The following is a 15,530-nucleotide window of genomic DNA, read 5'->3' on the forward strand; positions in this document are numbered from 1 at the left end:
TATAGGAACTGAAAACAATGAGAATTTCAGGGCCAAATTTTGAAAATTGACTTCTGAAACAGTCCAGGAAAATGTGCATTTACATGTAAATGCTATATTAAAAAATGTTTTTGTACATGTAAATGTGATTTGAAAAATACAACAACACAATACTCTGCAGTAATGATCCATAACAGTATCAGTATTTTCAAGTCTAGCATTTTGGATCACTACTATTGCAATTTAAAAAAGAAAATGAATTAATTGTGCACTATCATTAACGAATAAGAGGTACCATTTCCAGATTTGCACACACAACTGCTTCCTTGCATGTGCAATTTTAATGGCCACTTCTGAAAATCTGCTTCTTTAAAGTGATTTTTATGAAATAACATGTCTAAAATATGACTATGCCAGTTTTTGAAAGGGAGTGGTATGGATCCTTCATCCCCATCAGAATCCTGAGGAACCATCAGGATCCATTATTCTTCCCCCGCTCTTAGGAACCCTATTTTTGCTAGCATCATTCCATCTGAAGTCTGCATAGGTATCTCTGGAATCCACCAATACCACTTCTAAATTATCTAGAGGAATTGCTGTTGAGTAATTGAATAATATGAGGTATTCCCACCTTACTCCATATAGACTGAGCATGTTGCCTCCAAAGCATCTCCCACCTCTGCTGGCCAAGTGAAAGAAAGACTATATGACTCCTTACATTGATGTAGCATCACTGATTTTAGTAAACTTTTTCTAATTTACACCCGCATAAGTGAGAGCAGAATCAGAGCTCAGGTCTGGAAATTAAAGTCAGGTCTCCTACATGGCAGTAGTTTTATTTTTAACTTGCTGGATGCATTTCTTGTTTTGAAAGGAGAACACATATTTGGATATAGGAAGCTTTACAACTTGGAGATCTTTTCTTGCTACATTCTCAAAACAGCTTATTCTCAATGTTGCTTTTCCTGCTCTTTTCTCTTACTCTTCTTATTAAATGTTATTGTGTATGACAAAGCTCTGGCTGGGATGATTTAGTTGGAGATCGGTCCTGCTTTGAGCAGGGGGTTGGACTAGATGACCTCCTGAGGTCCCTTCCAACCCTGATATTCTATGATTCTATGATTTTTGCATAGCTTTCAAAGATACTTACCCAAATTGCTAGATTAAAAATTAAAATGGTTAAACAAATAAAAATTACATGGTTAAAATATAGTGGATCACAAAATCTCTGAACAAAGAAAACATCTTCTCAAGTTCTCTCTTAGGATTTCTAGAAATATTTGGAGAGAGAAAAAGTACAAAAAATGTTTCCAATTCTATTTCTTTATTTATTTTTCAGCATCTTTCTCAAAGAGCTACCACGAAGTTAAAAATCATATATTAAAAATAAAAAACAATTTTTATTTCCTGTGCTACTAACAGCTTAGATTAATAAAACTGAAACAATTTTTAAACCAATTTTATTTTTCACCATTTACTCTACTTACTTACTTTTTGCATTTCATTCAACCTGGACAATAAACTCCCTCTCAGTCAGTTTCATTTCCTGGCTCTTAATGCTGCAATATTTGGGTTGCAAACACTGCACAGAATTGTTTAAATCCAAACTAAAAATTGTTTTCATTGACAGAAGATAATCCTGAAAGCATTTCTATAATATTTGGTTTTGTCAACTCTTTTAAAAACAAAATCTATCGTTTGGAATTACATTACTTAATATTGTACCTCCAACTCTTAATTTGTATTATTTAATGCAAATTTTCAAAAATCTTGAAAAGACTTCTTTTCATTCTCTCTTATTCTGCATGGTATTATACATGTAAAAGGAGGAGCCATGTAAATAGTAAAATAGTACAACTTGTACATGATCAGAACATTCAACCATTTATTAAAAGTGTCTAAAACATCAAACAGTAACAGTTTTTTTAAATTAAAGTGAGATCTAACTTTACATATGGTGGACATATGTTGTTATTTTAACTTTTCTATTAATCTCTTATGCTTTGTTTCAAGATAAAGCTTTATACTGACACTCAAAGAATGACGTCATTCACATTTTTTCAATTTACCTGGTACAAAATCCACTTTCATTACAAACTCCAGTGGGTACGGACACACTCTGTCTAGGAAACTCTTGTCTAATCACAGCTGGCAGGCTCCAGCACCGTGAGCTGTCAGCACACACAACTGGACTGAAACTTAGCAATATGTGCTTTTGAAAAAGGGACACTTCTGAAGTTGACTGACTGATGTCTGACATCACGTCCCAGCAAGGAACAGAGCTCAATTTTTCAGTAGGTGGCTCCCCAGCTGGGCAGATGCTGAATGCAGTACTGTCTGGTATGTGTAAATACTGGAAAGAAAAAGAACATAATGCAAAGACATATTGGGTCATAACAACAGTCCATTCATATTTAACTTTTACCCTGAACAGTTATAAGCTACCAATTAGAAAACTGTAACTAAAAGTTCAGCATCAGTGGGGCTGCAGGATTCAACAGATATTCAGCCATATTCTGTCCTCATATTCTGTCCCATTACAGCCATGCTATCAAATTTAAGTCAGTGAGTTAAATTCTATTCTGCCTGGTATGTGAGAGCAGGGGGTCGGCATGTAGTGCCCCTCCCCAGTGTTAAATTAATAAAGTTGCAGAGCGGCCCATAAATACCTCCCAGGTGTCTGTTGTTCATTTACATGCATGCCCTAATCAATACATAAATGACCGATTAAAAATACATTTGTGCCTGCATGAATTCTGCTTACTGTAAGCGTATTTCCTAAACATACAGTGCTGTCACAGAAAACTTATATTAATGAATGAATATTTCACTCCTTGAAATACATAAACTTGGAGAATATCTACAGATCCATGGCTTATGATCAGGTACTGGAGTCTTCTCAAAAGGGTACCTCAAATATTTGATCCCGCAAAGCAGATGTACCTCTTCTACATGTGAACTTAGTACAAATTCTCAGAAGTGCTTCACCAGCTATTATGGATTATACTGCCTATATTACAGCAATGGTCTTCATTCTCTGAACAGATGGAAACCAGGCAGAACTAATCATGCAATGTGTAGGGATCTGCCACTTTGCACAGATATCTATCACAGTTAATTACCGTAGCTGAAGTTACCATAGCTTCCCCGTTTTTAATTAAAACAATATGAAATTACTTATCTTTATTAACTCTTAACTTTTTACTTTTTTCTGTTCAATTTTTGCAAGACAAATTTGAGACTTTACATAAATATCAAGGTCTACCTATTGCAGAAGCCAAACATAAATAATATCCAAAATACTCTACCTCCTCTCCTGACCAAGGGCTTGAAACAGACAGCTGTGGCATACAATAGATATGGTATGATGTATTGTTGATTACTGTTGTCTTATCTTCAATCTGTAGAATTTGAATACCATGATGAACCATAGAGGAAATGCAGAACTGACACAACTGCAGGATAATTTAAAAGAATATGTTAACGGACATAAAAACAACAAAGTTTTTGTAATAAAGTAAGAAAACAATATTTTAGCCTGGAGACCCTGTCTTAACTCATCTACATTATAACCTGATCTACATCAGATTTCTAAGCAGAATTCCTGTTAGTTGTATCAGTCAATATTTTTCAAATAAGACTAAGAATTCATAATTTTAATTTGCTTAAAGTGATGTTGTGCATTTCACAGATCATCTAAGTTTTTATATTACATTTGATCCATTATTTATCTTTGCATTGTGCTTTTGAATCTATTAACATATTTTTGAGCAAAATTTGTGCATTATTTTGTTTTTGAAAGCTTTCATCTGCTCTTTGATTATTCTCTGTTTGAGATGATAAAGTTATAAATTGTCAAAATATCTTCCTAACCTTTTTATGACCTGGGAAGGCACCAAGTTTTATTTCAGCTTCAACAAACCCTTCTTCATCCAGTGTTACCACTTCCCCATTGTCTGCATCCTTCCATTTTGGAGATGTTAGGTTATGAACTAGTTTGATTGCCACTGATTTGTGCACAGTGTTAGTGTTTGCCCAGTATATTCCAATTTGAAAAGCTTCCTGTAAATGGAAAATAACCATATTTAGAACTTTCTGCTAACTTTTACACTCATACTACAGTAATTTTCAACTATGCATATATCTACAACCAACTTCTTTATTGCTTTTCTGCAGACCTGTATTTTTCCCCTTTAATTCTCTCTATACAGTATACATTTTATAAGAGACATGCTGATGCTATTGTATAAATATCTTAAAAATTATTGGCAAAATTTAGTGGCAAATACAAGGTGGTGTAGCTAGTCATCCAAAGTGATGTATCCAGAAAACAGCTATATGCCACAAAGTTGTATAACTTGCACTAATGAGGCACTGAGTAGACATGCAAATTAAGTTTAATTCTGCTTAAACTCAGATAACAGGTTGGGACTTGTGATAAGAAAAGTGTATGGGTGGCCAAAAAGAAGGCACATGAAAGGGAAAATCCAACTAAATCTATTTTGTGAACCAAATTCAAGTTGGAGGATGTATACTCAAGCAGTCCTCCCATCTCCCCCATTTGAAATCCACCTTTATCACAACAGACATCATCAACATTCTTGGAAGCACATAAACTACATACACAGCACAAGTCATGAAAAAAATTACTTTCAAGACAAACATTCTTCCCAGGCCATCAGCTGTGACACCTAAGCCAATGTATATCCATAAGGGACAAAGTAGCCTTTGCACCTGGCATTGTGCAAATAGGCAGATAGCTGCGCAACTGGCTGCTGTGATAGTGGGAAGATAGTGGTGAAATCTTCCATTGTGGTCAACACCCACCACTGGTTACCTGGATGGCAGAGCCAGGTTCTCCCAAGTATTGATGACACATAATTAGAATCAAGTAGGCACTAGAGATGCCCAGAAGGAAACAGTGAAGAATGCAGTCTGTCTGTGCATAGGTCAGGAGACTAGCTCACCTCGCATGCAAGATCTGCTCTGTACTGTCTCTCAAAGCAGATTTTTTTCATGGGCACCTGTCATAGAATCATAGAATATCAAGGTTGGAAGGGACCTCAGGAGGTCATCTAGTCGAACCCCCTGCTCAAAGCAGGACCGATCCCCAATTAAATCATCCCAGCCAGGGCTTTGTCAAGCCTGACCGTAAAAACTTCTAAGGAAGGAGATTCCACCACTTCCCTAGGTAACGCATTCCAGTGTTTCACCACCCTCTTAGTGAAAAAAGTGTTTCCTAATATCCAACCTAAATCTCCCCCACTGCAACTTGAGACCATTACTCCTTGTTCTGTCAGAACTGCTGCCGAGCCATTCGGTCCCTGGTCTGTAACAGTGCATTGGATTCTTCCGTCCTAAGTGCAGGACTCTGCACTTGTCCTTGTTGAACCTCATCAGGTTTCTTTTGGCCCAATCCTCCAATTTGTCTAGGTCCCTCTGTATCCTATCCCTACCCTCCAGTGTATCTACCTCTACTCTTAGTTTAGTGTCAAGCCATATTGTGCAGCAACCCTAACTTGTCAATCACTGTATTGCACCATATCTTGCCAAAGTGCCTTGGACTACATCTGCTTATTTTGTACAATCAGCATGGCAGATTCCAGCTCATATTTATACCCTGACTATAACTATATTACTGGTACACATATGGACTAGAATGCAGCAAGAACGTGTGGACCATATGGATTGAAATATTGGTTTGAATGTTTAGAAAACTTGTGCATGTTAACTTGAACAGTATGGCTACCTGGAAATTTGGAGGTATAATTGTTTTCCCAGCAGGTATCTGCAGAACTATCCTCTCTCCTTCAAATAGCCAGAGATCCCATTTGGACTGATTGATAAGCAGAGCCCAGGGCAGGAGTTCTATCAGCAGAGTTTTAACACATGGCTTCCACACTGACAGCTTCACCCGCATTGGGCTATCCCACTGAGTGAGCTGTTCATTACTGTTCCAAATAATATATCAAAAGAAAAAGAAAAGAAAATTATTAATTCAATGTTAAAATTGCATTTAATCATTCTAGCTATTCAGAAAACTATTTTTATAATACCTCATCATGACATATCATTCTGAAATGCATAGAGGTACTGTCAGGAAAAAGCTGGCCCTAAGTGTAGGTTGTAAAAGCAGGAATTTATTAAAGGGACAATCAATTTGAAATCTGACCAGTTTTTTTAAAAAAGCATTAAAAATAGTTTCCTGACTACACCTGCTCTGACTACTTCCTGACAATTTTAGTGGTTATAAAATCACATTTGCATAAACAACAGCCTCTGCTGGTCACAGTAGAGGTGTTGGAACCACAAAAAATGGTTGAGACTCCTCAATTTTGGGGGCAAACAAGGCTGATATGGCCCCTACAGTGTAGTTTTGAGCAGTCTCTGAGCTGATCTAAATTCTTTGGGCGCAAAGGACTCTGTTATCAGTTTAAAAAAATCAGTACAATGTCATATATGGTATTCAAACACAGGTAAAGATACGTCTGAATATGACCTATGACTTAAACTAGATATAGTCCTTACAACTTGGTTTCACAAATCTGGTGAAAAATATACAAAAAAAGGAAACTGATCCTCGCTAACTTTCTCTAGTAAATAAAGTACCGTAAAGATAGCTGCTTCTATGTTTTTTAGTTACTTTCAAACAAATAGCTTAATAGTAAAGATTCAAAGCTGGACAAAACTTTAGCTAGTTATAACAGAAGTCAGAACAGATTAAAAATGAGTTTTTAGGGTAACCACTGAAAAACCCTACTTATCTATTCTCAAGACATTTCAGCAGGATTTTAGGCTTTAACAAGCCACAGGCAACAATTTTTAGATGACTAAAATTAGTTCTTAGCAAACTGAGGGCCTTTGTTATGAAGTGATGTATTCAATCAGGCCCTGATTCTACAAAGAACATGAACAGTTAGTAACTTTAAGCATGTGATTAGTCCTATGGATTTCAAACAGACTATTTAAGTCCTTAAAGTTAAGCACATAAGTTTTTGCAGGATCAGGGCCTGAGCCATATATCAGTTGTGGTTATTGTGTAGGACAAGTCGCATAACTACATTTCAGTGTCCTGACTGTTAGACCATTTACATGGTTTTGTTGTTGTACTACCAGTCCCTCAGCACCAAGTTAAGAGTAGTTATTCTAGGCTCATAATAACTGAAAGAAAATTTTCTCTTGGCTTGCACAACCACAGGAAGAAGGAAATTAAATAAAGGAAATCAGTAAAATGATCCACTGGCAAAATACCACTTGCATTTGAGGAAAGCTAGGCTAATGAACAAATTGCCTTTCTGGTCATAAATCCGCATGTGCCAGTTGTGCTGTTTGCTCACTGGTTGGTCAGCTCAAAAAAACCAAAGCTACTTTTGCTAACTACTCTAATCTATGTACTTTTTAATGGTGTATAGCACACCCAGACAGACTCATTGAGAAAAGATATTCTGGTGAAAAATTGGTAAACATTTAATCATTAGGTTATTTGCAATGATTTATGAAGCTCCTTACTACAGAAAATATTTATAAAATAATCAGCTAGTTACAAAGCATGAACAAAATTAAAGGCTTTTAGATCCTTTTATTACAATTGACATATGTAGGGTCTTTTTACATATTGCTTTATTTGCATATGTATTTCTTTAATTTCATGACAATGCAACCTCAGTGGGCAACACATAGCAAAGCCTATATTACCTCTCTGAATCCTTCCTATTATATGGCCACACAGGCTGGGGAGAGCTATTAATCCCATAGAACTCAGAGAGTATCTGATTCACAGTGCCACCTGTATGGGATTTAGTAGCTATCTGTTTAATAAGTGCTGTTGAAATAGGAACTGCACACTCTGATGGATCATCTTCTTCCCTGTCAAATGAAAACAGAAACAGAAATCAATTACAGCACTACGTTGTCCAAACTATGGCTAACATTTTCTTTAGTGCAGCATTATGAGCGCGCTCTGAAACCTGGATGAGCTCATATGAAACCAGGATTAAATTAACCAGACATATAAGAGAAAATGGACTCCCAAAAACTTGGTAGAATATGGCATCACAGGAGATGGTAGGAACTTCTTTTTTTTTTCAAAATGCCAAAACTTGTGCACTTAATTTGTATGCTCAACATAAACAGATATGGGTGAACTAAGAGGAACTGCACACTTTACAATTTTCCATCATATCATTTTCAGCAGCCCATTCAATTATCTGTTCTATATGTGCAATGCAAGGGAATAGTCTTGGAAGTAGTGCACTGAAAGTTAAATGACAAATGATGACTCCTTTTTTATTGTAGGTATCTTCAGGAAAATACACAAGTTATACCTGGCTTGAAATGTCAAGTGATGAGTAAGATCAGGTTCTATATTTCGCAATGATTTCTCCTGCCCTTTTCCTGGAATCATTTGTGTTTCACTCAATCCCAGACTTCTTTTCTCCAAATGTATGATAATTGGATCTGGAAGATGACTCCTCATGATAAAAAGAGGGCTGAAAACAATCTACAAGGAAAAACAAAAGCAAAACAGAAAACAAACAAAAAACAACACACCAACCTAATGTTAATTCTATTCCAGCTGCTGAAACAAGCTGTTAATAAATCTTGGCTCTGGGTCATTCTGACCTTAATTTATTTCAGAACATGAAAGGTCACAGAGCCAAACAGATTTCTGAGAATGGTGAATGCACTCACTAGTCGTTGTTGTACTTGAATGTTGGGATCTAATGTCAAAACTGTACACCACACATAAATAATTGAACTGTTTGAAGATGGCACCTGCACACAGAGAGATGAAAAGACAACATTAAGTAAGATTATTTTTAGCTTATAAAGCTGAACATTTGATCACATCAGGTAGAACTCTGAGTTACTGTAAATCAGAAAGTAGAGAACACTTCACCACTTAGAGTACCATTGCTTGCTCTCTCTTTTTAAAAATTTACATAGGATCCTGAACATGTGACATATTTAAAGTATGTAATACCATTTATTTTTACTCTAATGGAGTCTAATAGAACTAATATAATTAAGGATGCAATCAGAAGTTCCCCTATCAGCTATCTGCTACTGATGAGAGGAGGGAAGGTAGTTTGGATCAGAAGAAAGTGCCATTCCAATTAATGTACGTGGATAATCAGGCTGTGAGGTTTCCACCAGGTACTCTAAGCTGGAATTTGCAAAGGAGCTTGGGAGTTTTAGGTGCCCAATTCTGATGGAAATGTTTAAATGCCATACTCAAATATCTATTTATCTTCATACCTGAATGACTGTGCTATATTCTGTGTGTTTGGAACTGAGACATACATCTCTTGACCAGTCTTCATCTCCTTTAGCTTTCACACTCAACTCCGTCAGCTCATCATTTTCTAGAACATAGGAAGGCAGCTTTTGTGTGGCTGCAAGGCAGTCAAAATGTTCTTTAACAACTGCCTGCCCATCTTGACCAATGTAGTGCTGAACCAGTTTCAATTCGATGCTGTCAGCCAAATAACTACAGACCACCTGTCTTCCACAGATTATGATCTAAAACATAAAAATAGACAACCGCTGCATTACCAATTTCTGAAAAGAAAACTCAAAGGTATCACTGTGGAATTAAATTTAAGAGACAAGATTCTTCAAATACTTTAGAACTGTATTGTTCTTAAATTGCTCGAGTAATTTTACAAGAACAATCTACAGTGAAAAAAATCAAGTAATGTTTTGTTTCTGAGAGTTGCTGAAAATGATGGAGAGTGAGCTCTTAAGATACTCCGCAGTGCATTGATTTATAAAGAAAAATATTCTTACGACTGGCCAAATGCATTGATAATTCCAGAGAAACATAATTATTAAGATACCCCAAACTATGCTAAAATAATGTATGGATTGATGTAAATGGATATTATGCAAAAAATTCAGGTAAGGGCCTGTATGGTGTTAGTGTCCTCAACTGCTATTGGACACTTTGTAGGATTGCACTCTGTGGCTGTAGCTATGTCTTTGCCTTCCCCTGATGTCCCTATATATTTCAGTTCTCTTAGCATATAGTGTCATCGCTATGGATATTTTGAGTTGTAGCCACAAGGGCTTTTGAAGGGTTCCACTGAAATCTCAAATCTTAGTCACTATCTAGGGTTCACTTTCTCAAAGGAGCAAGTCTCTGCAGTATGTTTACAGATTTAAAGCTTACCTTTCAATTAAACACCCACTTAAACATTACAATAAAAAACAAAGCTTCAGCCAGCTCTGAGGCCCTCCACACTATGTGTTATTAAACATGTCTACCTAAAAATTAGCCAAACAGGTTGAGAGTTACTACTGTCCAAATCAGATGAATCACTATTGAGCAACACAAGGTGCTCTCCTATGTCTATGGACTGAATGTGTTATGTCCACCATATGCCCTGGCTTCTGCCAACTGAGGCAGAACTATTACAATATTATTACAGATATATTAACATGTTATAGGAAAACATCTGCACAGGAGCCCATTGTGTGGCTATGCCAGAAGGAGAACAGGAGTAAGTGGATGTGGTTTAATTAGGCTGCAACTTTATTCCTAAACATTCGGGAGTACCCAGCAGATAAAATTGTAGAGTGCAGGTAATTCCATAATCATTCATATATTCCTGGGTGGGGGTGGTGGTCTGCTGTCAGCCTTCCCCCTTTACCCATCCTGGTCCCCAGCCAGCCCGCTGCTGGGACCTAGCTGCCTCCCCCTTTGAATGAGGGTTAAGGGGGCCATGAAGGAGAAGGGGTTGTTTCCCTGCTGTCCAAGCCATAGGAACCCTGAATCCTTCCTCTTTCTGTTCCTTCAAAGAACACCTTCTCTGTATCCTTTACCAATCCATTTTATCTGATCACCATATCGCTCCCCCACAGAGTACCTGCACTGGACATCCACGCTACGCTTACCTAAAGAGCTGTGTCATCATAGCTTAACCCCCATTTTATTTTTTGCCCCAATTAATCTTTAGGTGAGGAAGGCAAAAAAAACCAAACCCACCTCATCTTGGCCAATTTGGTGGTGAGGGAAAAAATTTGTTCCCAGCCTGCTGAGAAAGGAGTGACTAGTGTAATGCCCACAGTAGATCATGACTAAATCTGGTATTTTAACTACTTTTTTGGGTGAGAGGGTAGGTGCTGCTCTGCCTGGTCAAGAAGGCAAATAGTCCCACATCTCTTTCAGTCACCAGGGTGGGGAAAGAGGGGAAAATGGGTCAGTATCCCCAGGCTGACCTGGTATGAAGCTGCCATAGCAAGTAACTCTCTGGCCCTTAAAGGGACAACACACCTTCTGAAATTTTAATTTGGTCATTTCTTTTCCCCTTCTTTTTCAATAACCTAAGGGCCTGAGGCACACTACTCAATAAAAACATAAATAACGTCTTTTTAAAAAACAAAACACATGCCTACTTTTCAAGAGTACAAAACTGTGCCAGGAACTGTATAACTAAGCACTGTTAGAAATTATAACCCAGGCAAAAGGGTGTTCTACAAAATGCGTAAAAAATGTGCTGAGGACTAAGATTGTGTGTGCCAAGATTCATACCAAAGAGAATTCTTACAGCAGAGTAGTATTAACTCCTGAAAGAGTCTCTCTACTGTAAGTCCTGTTAGTCTCATGAAATATTATGGCATTAGTGAGCACCACTCCAATTACAGGGAAATATTATAATTTAAAAATGGATGATTATTTATGTAAAAAGCATAATCTAATTTACTCAGATTAGAAATGATTCCCCTATACTGTACATAAGGGCACTTACTTGTTTTTGCACTCCACTGAGCTGTTGAATCTTGATGATAAGTGATGCTGTCCTGCCTTTGTACTGAATGGTTCTGATAAAGGTCCCTGCATTGTCCACACTGAATGGCTCAGACCAGCGCCAGTTTCCCCAACCTTCAATGCAGATGTGTAACAGCTGGAGAGGAAACAATAATTCCTTCAATGCAGAACTGCAAAAAAAGGCTTTCACCAGAATAGGAGTTCCAATGTTGGGAAATGTTTCTATCCATAAAACTTAAAAATGCCAAGCAGACCTTTTCATTGAAATCTGTATAACACCCATTTTTCAGAATTGCTGACTGAACAAAGAATAATGTAATACTCTGCATGGTCATATTACAGTATTACCAAAATAAATTTCCATACTGTATACTGCAAATAATTTACGCTCCTGAATGGTAAAGATCTAACACAACACTTGTTAAGACGAGGCCCTGCACACTATAGGGCAGGGCAAAAAAAATAAGAAAGTTCCTTTACTGCTCTGGAAATCCACTCTCTTTATAGTTAGCAGGTAATTAAGATACAGGCCATTTAAAAAAAAATCTTTAAACTGTCATTCATGAATACAAAACCCTTACCCCCACCCAAAAACCCTCCAAACCAATCCATTTGGGGTAGCGGGGTGGCTCACTTGTGCTCATAAGAATATCAAATGTATCAGCATTTAAATATGTTGCTTAGAAATGGGGAACATCTCATTTGAATCAAAGTGGTGACAAGGGGTTTTTGCAGGCATAATTATACCATTATAATTATATAGCTATACCAGTATCAGTCCCTGTGTAGACACTCTTATTCTGGAATAGGAATGCCTTTTTCTGGTTAGCTTAAACCGTTTCTAAAGCAACATAGGGCTTATCTACCTGGTGCATCACTATGCACTATAGGGGTGTAAATTCTAGTGCACACAAGCGTGTTGTGTACTAACTCTCTATGTGGACCTTGCTGGAACATACTCAAAGTTCCCTAGAGCACACTGACATAGTATTATTTGAAGCAGGATTACATGAATGTACACTAAGGAACCTTTAGTGTGCACAAGCAGGGTCCACACAAAGAGTTAGTACAAGACATGCTTGTGTACACTAGAATTTATACCTCAGCTGGTGCCCACTAATGTATGCTATAGACAAGCCCTCAGTCTTTCACCATTCAAAAAGTCTTTAAACACAGTATGTACCTACCCCTATTCCATGGAGACTCTATGAGCCAAAGTCCTCAGCTAATGAAAATTGATACAGTTCTTTTCAAGTCAATAAAGTTACATCAATTTACTCCAGCTGAGGAGCTGGCCATTTAGCTTTATATAGATGATTCATGGTTGTGCAAAGTTAAGAATGTGAGTTTAAATATACACAATCAAAGCAATAAGGATTTCTTTGCAGAGGGCCAGCACACAGTCTAAGCACCCACTTAAGTTCTTAAAATAGTTGTGCAAAGGCTTTATGAAAACTGTCTGTGCAAAGTTGAATTGCATTCTGTATTTGGGCATCTGGAGCCTGAAGTCAATGAGAGTTCTGTCATTAATTAATTGGAAGCAGGAGCAGGCCCATAGTGTAATTACTTGCACCAATGAAAAATAAAATCTGTAAATATTATGTCCTGCTATGTTTAAAAAACAATTGAAAAAGGGAGATTGTGAAATCCATAGGTCAGGATTGTTGGCTGAGTGACTGTCCAGATATATTCTTTTGCAATGTCTTAGGACCGCTTTCTACTTTGACCTTTAGGAAGCAGTCACAATAACCGCCTTCTAATAGTTTACAACTCAGTAGCCTGTTCATAATTTGTGGTGTTCTCAGCACAAGATTACATACAAAACAAAAACATCCATACAGTGGGTGGCTTCTGAATCACTCAAGTAATGACTGCTGCATTCTCATTCAAATTACTTCACCATAGAAGAAGGCTTAATGGCTTTAAAAAAATAGTACCTTGAGGCAAAGTGTACTCTATGACATAAAAGGTCCTAGTAGCTTTGATATTTAAATATTAGTTACAGAAAAAGAAAAACAATTGTAGTGGCTGGAACCATTTCAGTTTCTTACAGCAGCAGCTGGGCATTTAAAAACTAAAAGAAACAAGTAAGCTGTTTATTTTGGAGAGACTAGTAGCTGGAAATAACAACAAAATAATGAAAAAAGGTACTACAAAGTCAGTCCCAGTTAGAATATACTCAAAATACATGCCAAATACAGATGCCATACATAAAGATGTAATTAATAATTAGCATTTGCTTGTAACCCCAACTTTAAGATGACTCCTGTCCTGAATAAGCAACTTGTTCACTAACTGAACAGCACCAAGGAATATGCTGTCAGTTGTCATTTTGCAGCCATTAGTTCACAGAATGTTGATTTAGTAATTTTCTGTGTATCACCAAGATTTATGTCCATTTGATTCTATGGTTAAGGAAAAAAAGGTTAAGAAAAGTGAGGAACAGCCTGGTGTATTATCCTTGTAATTACATAGCAACTTTTTCCTCTCAAGCCATATCACTCAAATATTTGTGAATCCTACCATGTGTCATGGAATAACCCAGGCATCTTATTTTAATTTTTACCTAATATACCTGTCTTCATGACTTATTAATATTAGCAGTCTGTATTATACTTCTGTCTATTTTTAAAACCATGTTCATCAGGTTCTTTGGAAAGCAAGACCTGGAATCATTTTCAAAACACGAAGGCCTCTAGTGCTATGTATGTAAAAAGATGGAAATGGAGACTGACGTAATTTTGGAAAATTAAGTAATCAGGAATAAACATTATTTTAGCACAAGCTAATATCTGGAAGGATGTTTAATTAGACACTGGATACATGATCTGTCCTAATCTTATTAAACTGACCTAAAGGTGTATATGCAGAATAATTGCCAGACAACTCCCTTCACCCACCAAGATATAACCAAACGCTAAGCGTACTTTGGCAACCCGGTTTAAGAATTGAGGGGTTTATAAAAACAGGTAGCTAAGCAGTAGAGAGACATTCTGAGAAAAGAGGTGTTGTGGCTAAAAGAGAAAAGAGGTGTCAGTAGGAACATGATGACCAGAGTTCAAAGATGTTCTGACCAAAGTAATTCTGTAATTCAAAGTTTAGAGCCAATCTAAAATACTTTGCTATATTTATTCAGATGTGGATGAACTTATCATTCTTTTGACTTCTGTGCTCTCTCTCTAGTATCTAATATGTTGATAAATACTGTTTTTTGTTTAGACTGACCTGTACTGGGTATTGGACTATTAATTCTGTAGCCATTACTGGCTGCTGCATCAAAAATAAATGAAACTGATATTGGGGAGGCAGAGTAAGCTGTTTGTGCTAGGTAAGTGGCATAGAGCAGGCTGCATTCGCCCTCCAAATAAGTCCTACAGAAGTGCAAATGAGAGCCGTTGTGGGCATAAAGAAAGCCAAATAACGTAAGGCACAATATGGACATGCTGTTTGAACTGAACTCTTAATTGTGATGGTAAAATTTCTAAAGAGAGAGAATGATCACATAAAATACACTAAACAAGAGTTGGACAATATCACTTGACAAGAGTAGAAATGCTATTGTCCTCGTTTTCGCTCTGGTCTTTCTAATGAAAATTAGAAAATGGTCTTAAAATATTGTATATTATTGGCTAAAACAGTCATATGTCAGTAGGTTGATCAGCACTACTGCAGAGTTCAGAAATCTTTTTGAGCACAACAGGTTATCTCATCACAACATTAAACAAAACAACAGCTCAAATAAACCAAAGAGCTGAAAAGTCAGAGACTAGAAATTTTAAAG

The 15,530-nt window shown here is 36.9% G+C and overlaps 1 protein-coding gene across 1 annotated transcript in view; it reads right to left on the reverse strand.

Annotated features, from left to right (window-relative positions):
• VPS13B (vacuolar protein sorting 13 homolog B) overlaps positions 1 to 15,530 on the reverse strand; it is a 928,263-nt gene that overhangs the window by 43,700 nt on the left and 869,033 nt on the right. The window contains exons 44-52 of the mRNA XM_084621078.1: positions 11,730 to 11,885; positions 9,238 to 9,501; positions 8,671 to 8,754; positions 8,304 to 8,479; positions 7,675 to 7,845; positions 5,729 to 5,930; positions 3,853 to 4,041; positions 3,288 to 3,434; positions 2,049 to 2,332 (exon numbers count right to left, since the gene is read on the reverse strand). Of these exons, the coding sequence (XP_084477204.1) occupies positions 2,049 to 2,332; positions 3,288 to 3,434; positions 3,853 to 4,041; positions 5,729 to 5,930; positions 7,675 to 7,845; positions 8,304 to 8,479; positions 8,671 to 8,754; positions 9,238 to 9,501; positions 11,730 to 11,885 (1,673 nt within the window). The remainder of the gene's footprint in view (positions 1 to 2,048; positions 2,333 to 3,287; positions 3,435 to 3,852; positions 4,042 to 5,728; positions 5,931 to 7,674; positions 7,846 to 8,303; positions 8,480 to 8,670; positions 8,755 to 9,237; positions 9,502 to 11,729; positions 11,886 to 15,530) is intronic.

This window comes from Lepidochelys olivacea, assembly GCF_965140295.1.
Source record: "Lepidochelys olivacea isolate rLepOli2 genome assembly, chromosome: 2".
Classification (NCBI taxonomy): Eukaryota; Metazoa; Chordata; order Testudines; family Cheloniidae; genus Lepidochelys; species Lepidochelys olivacea.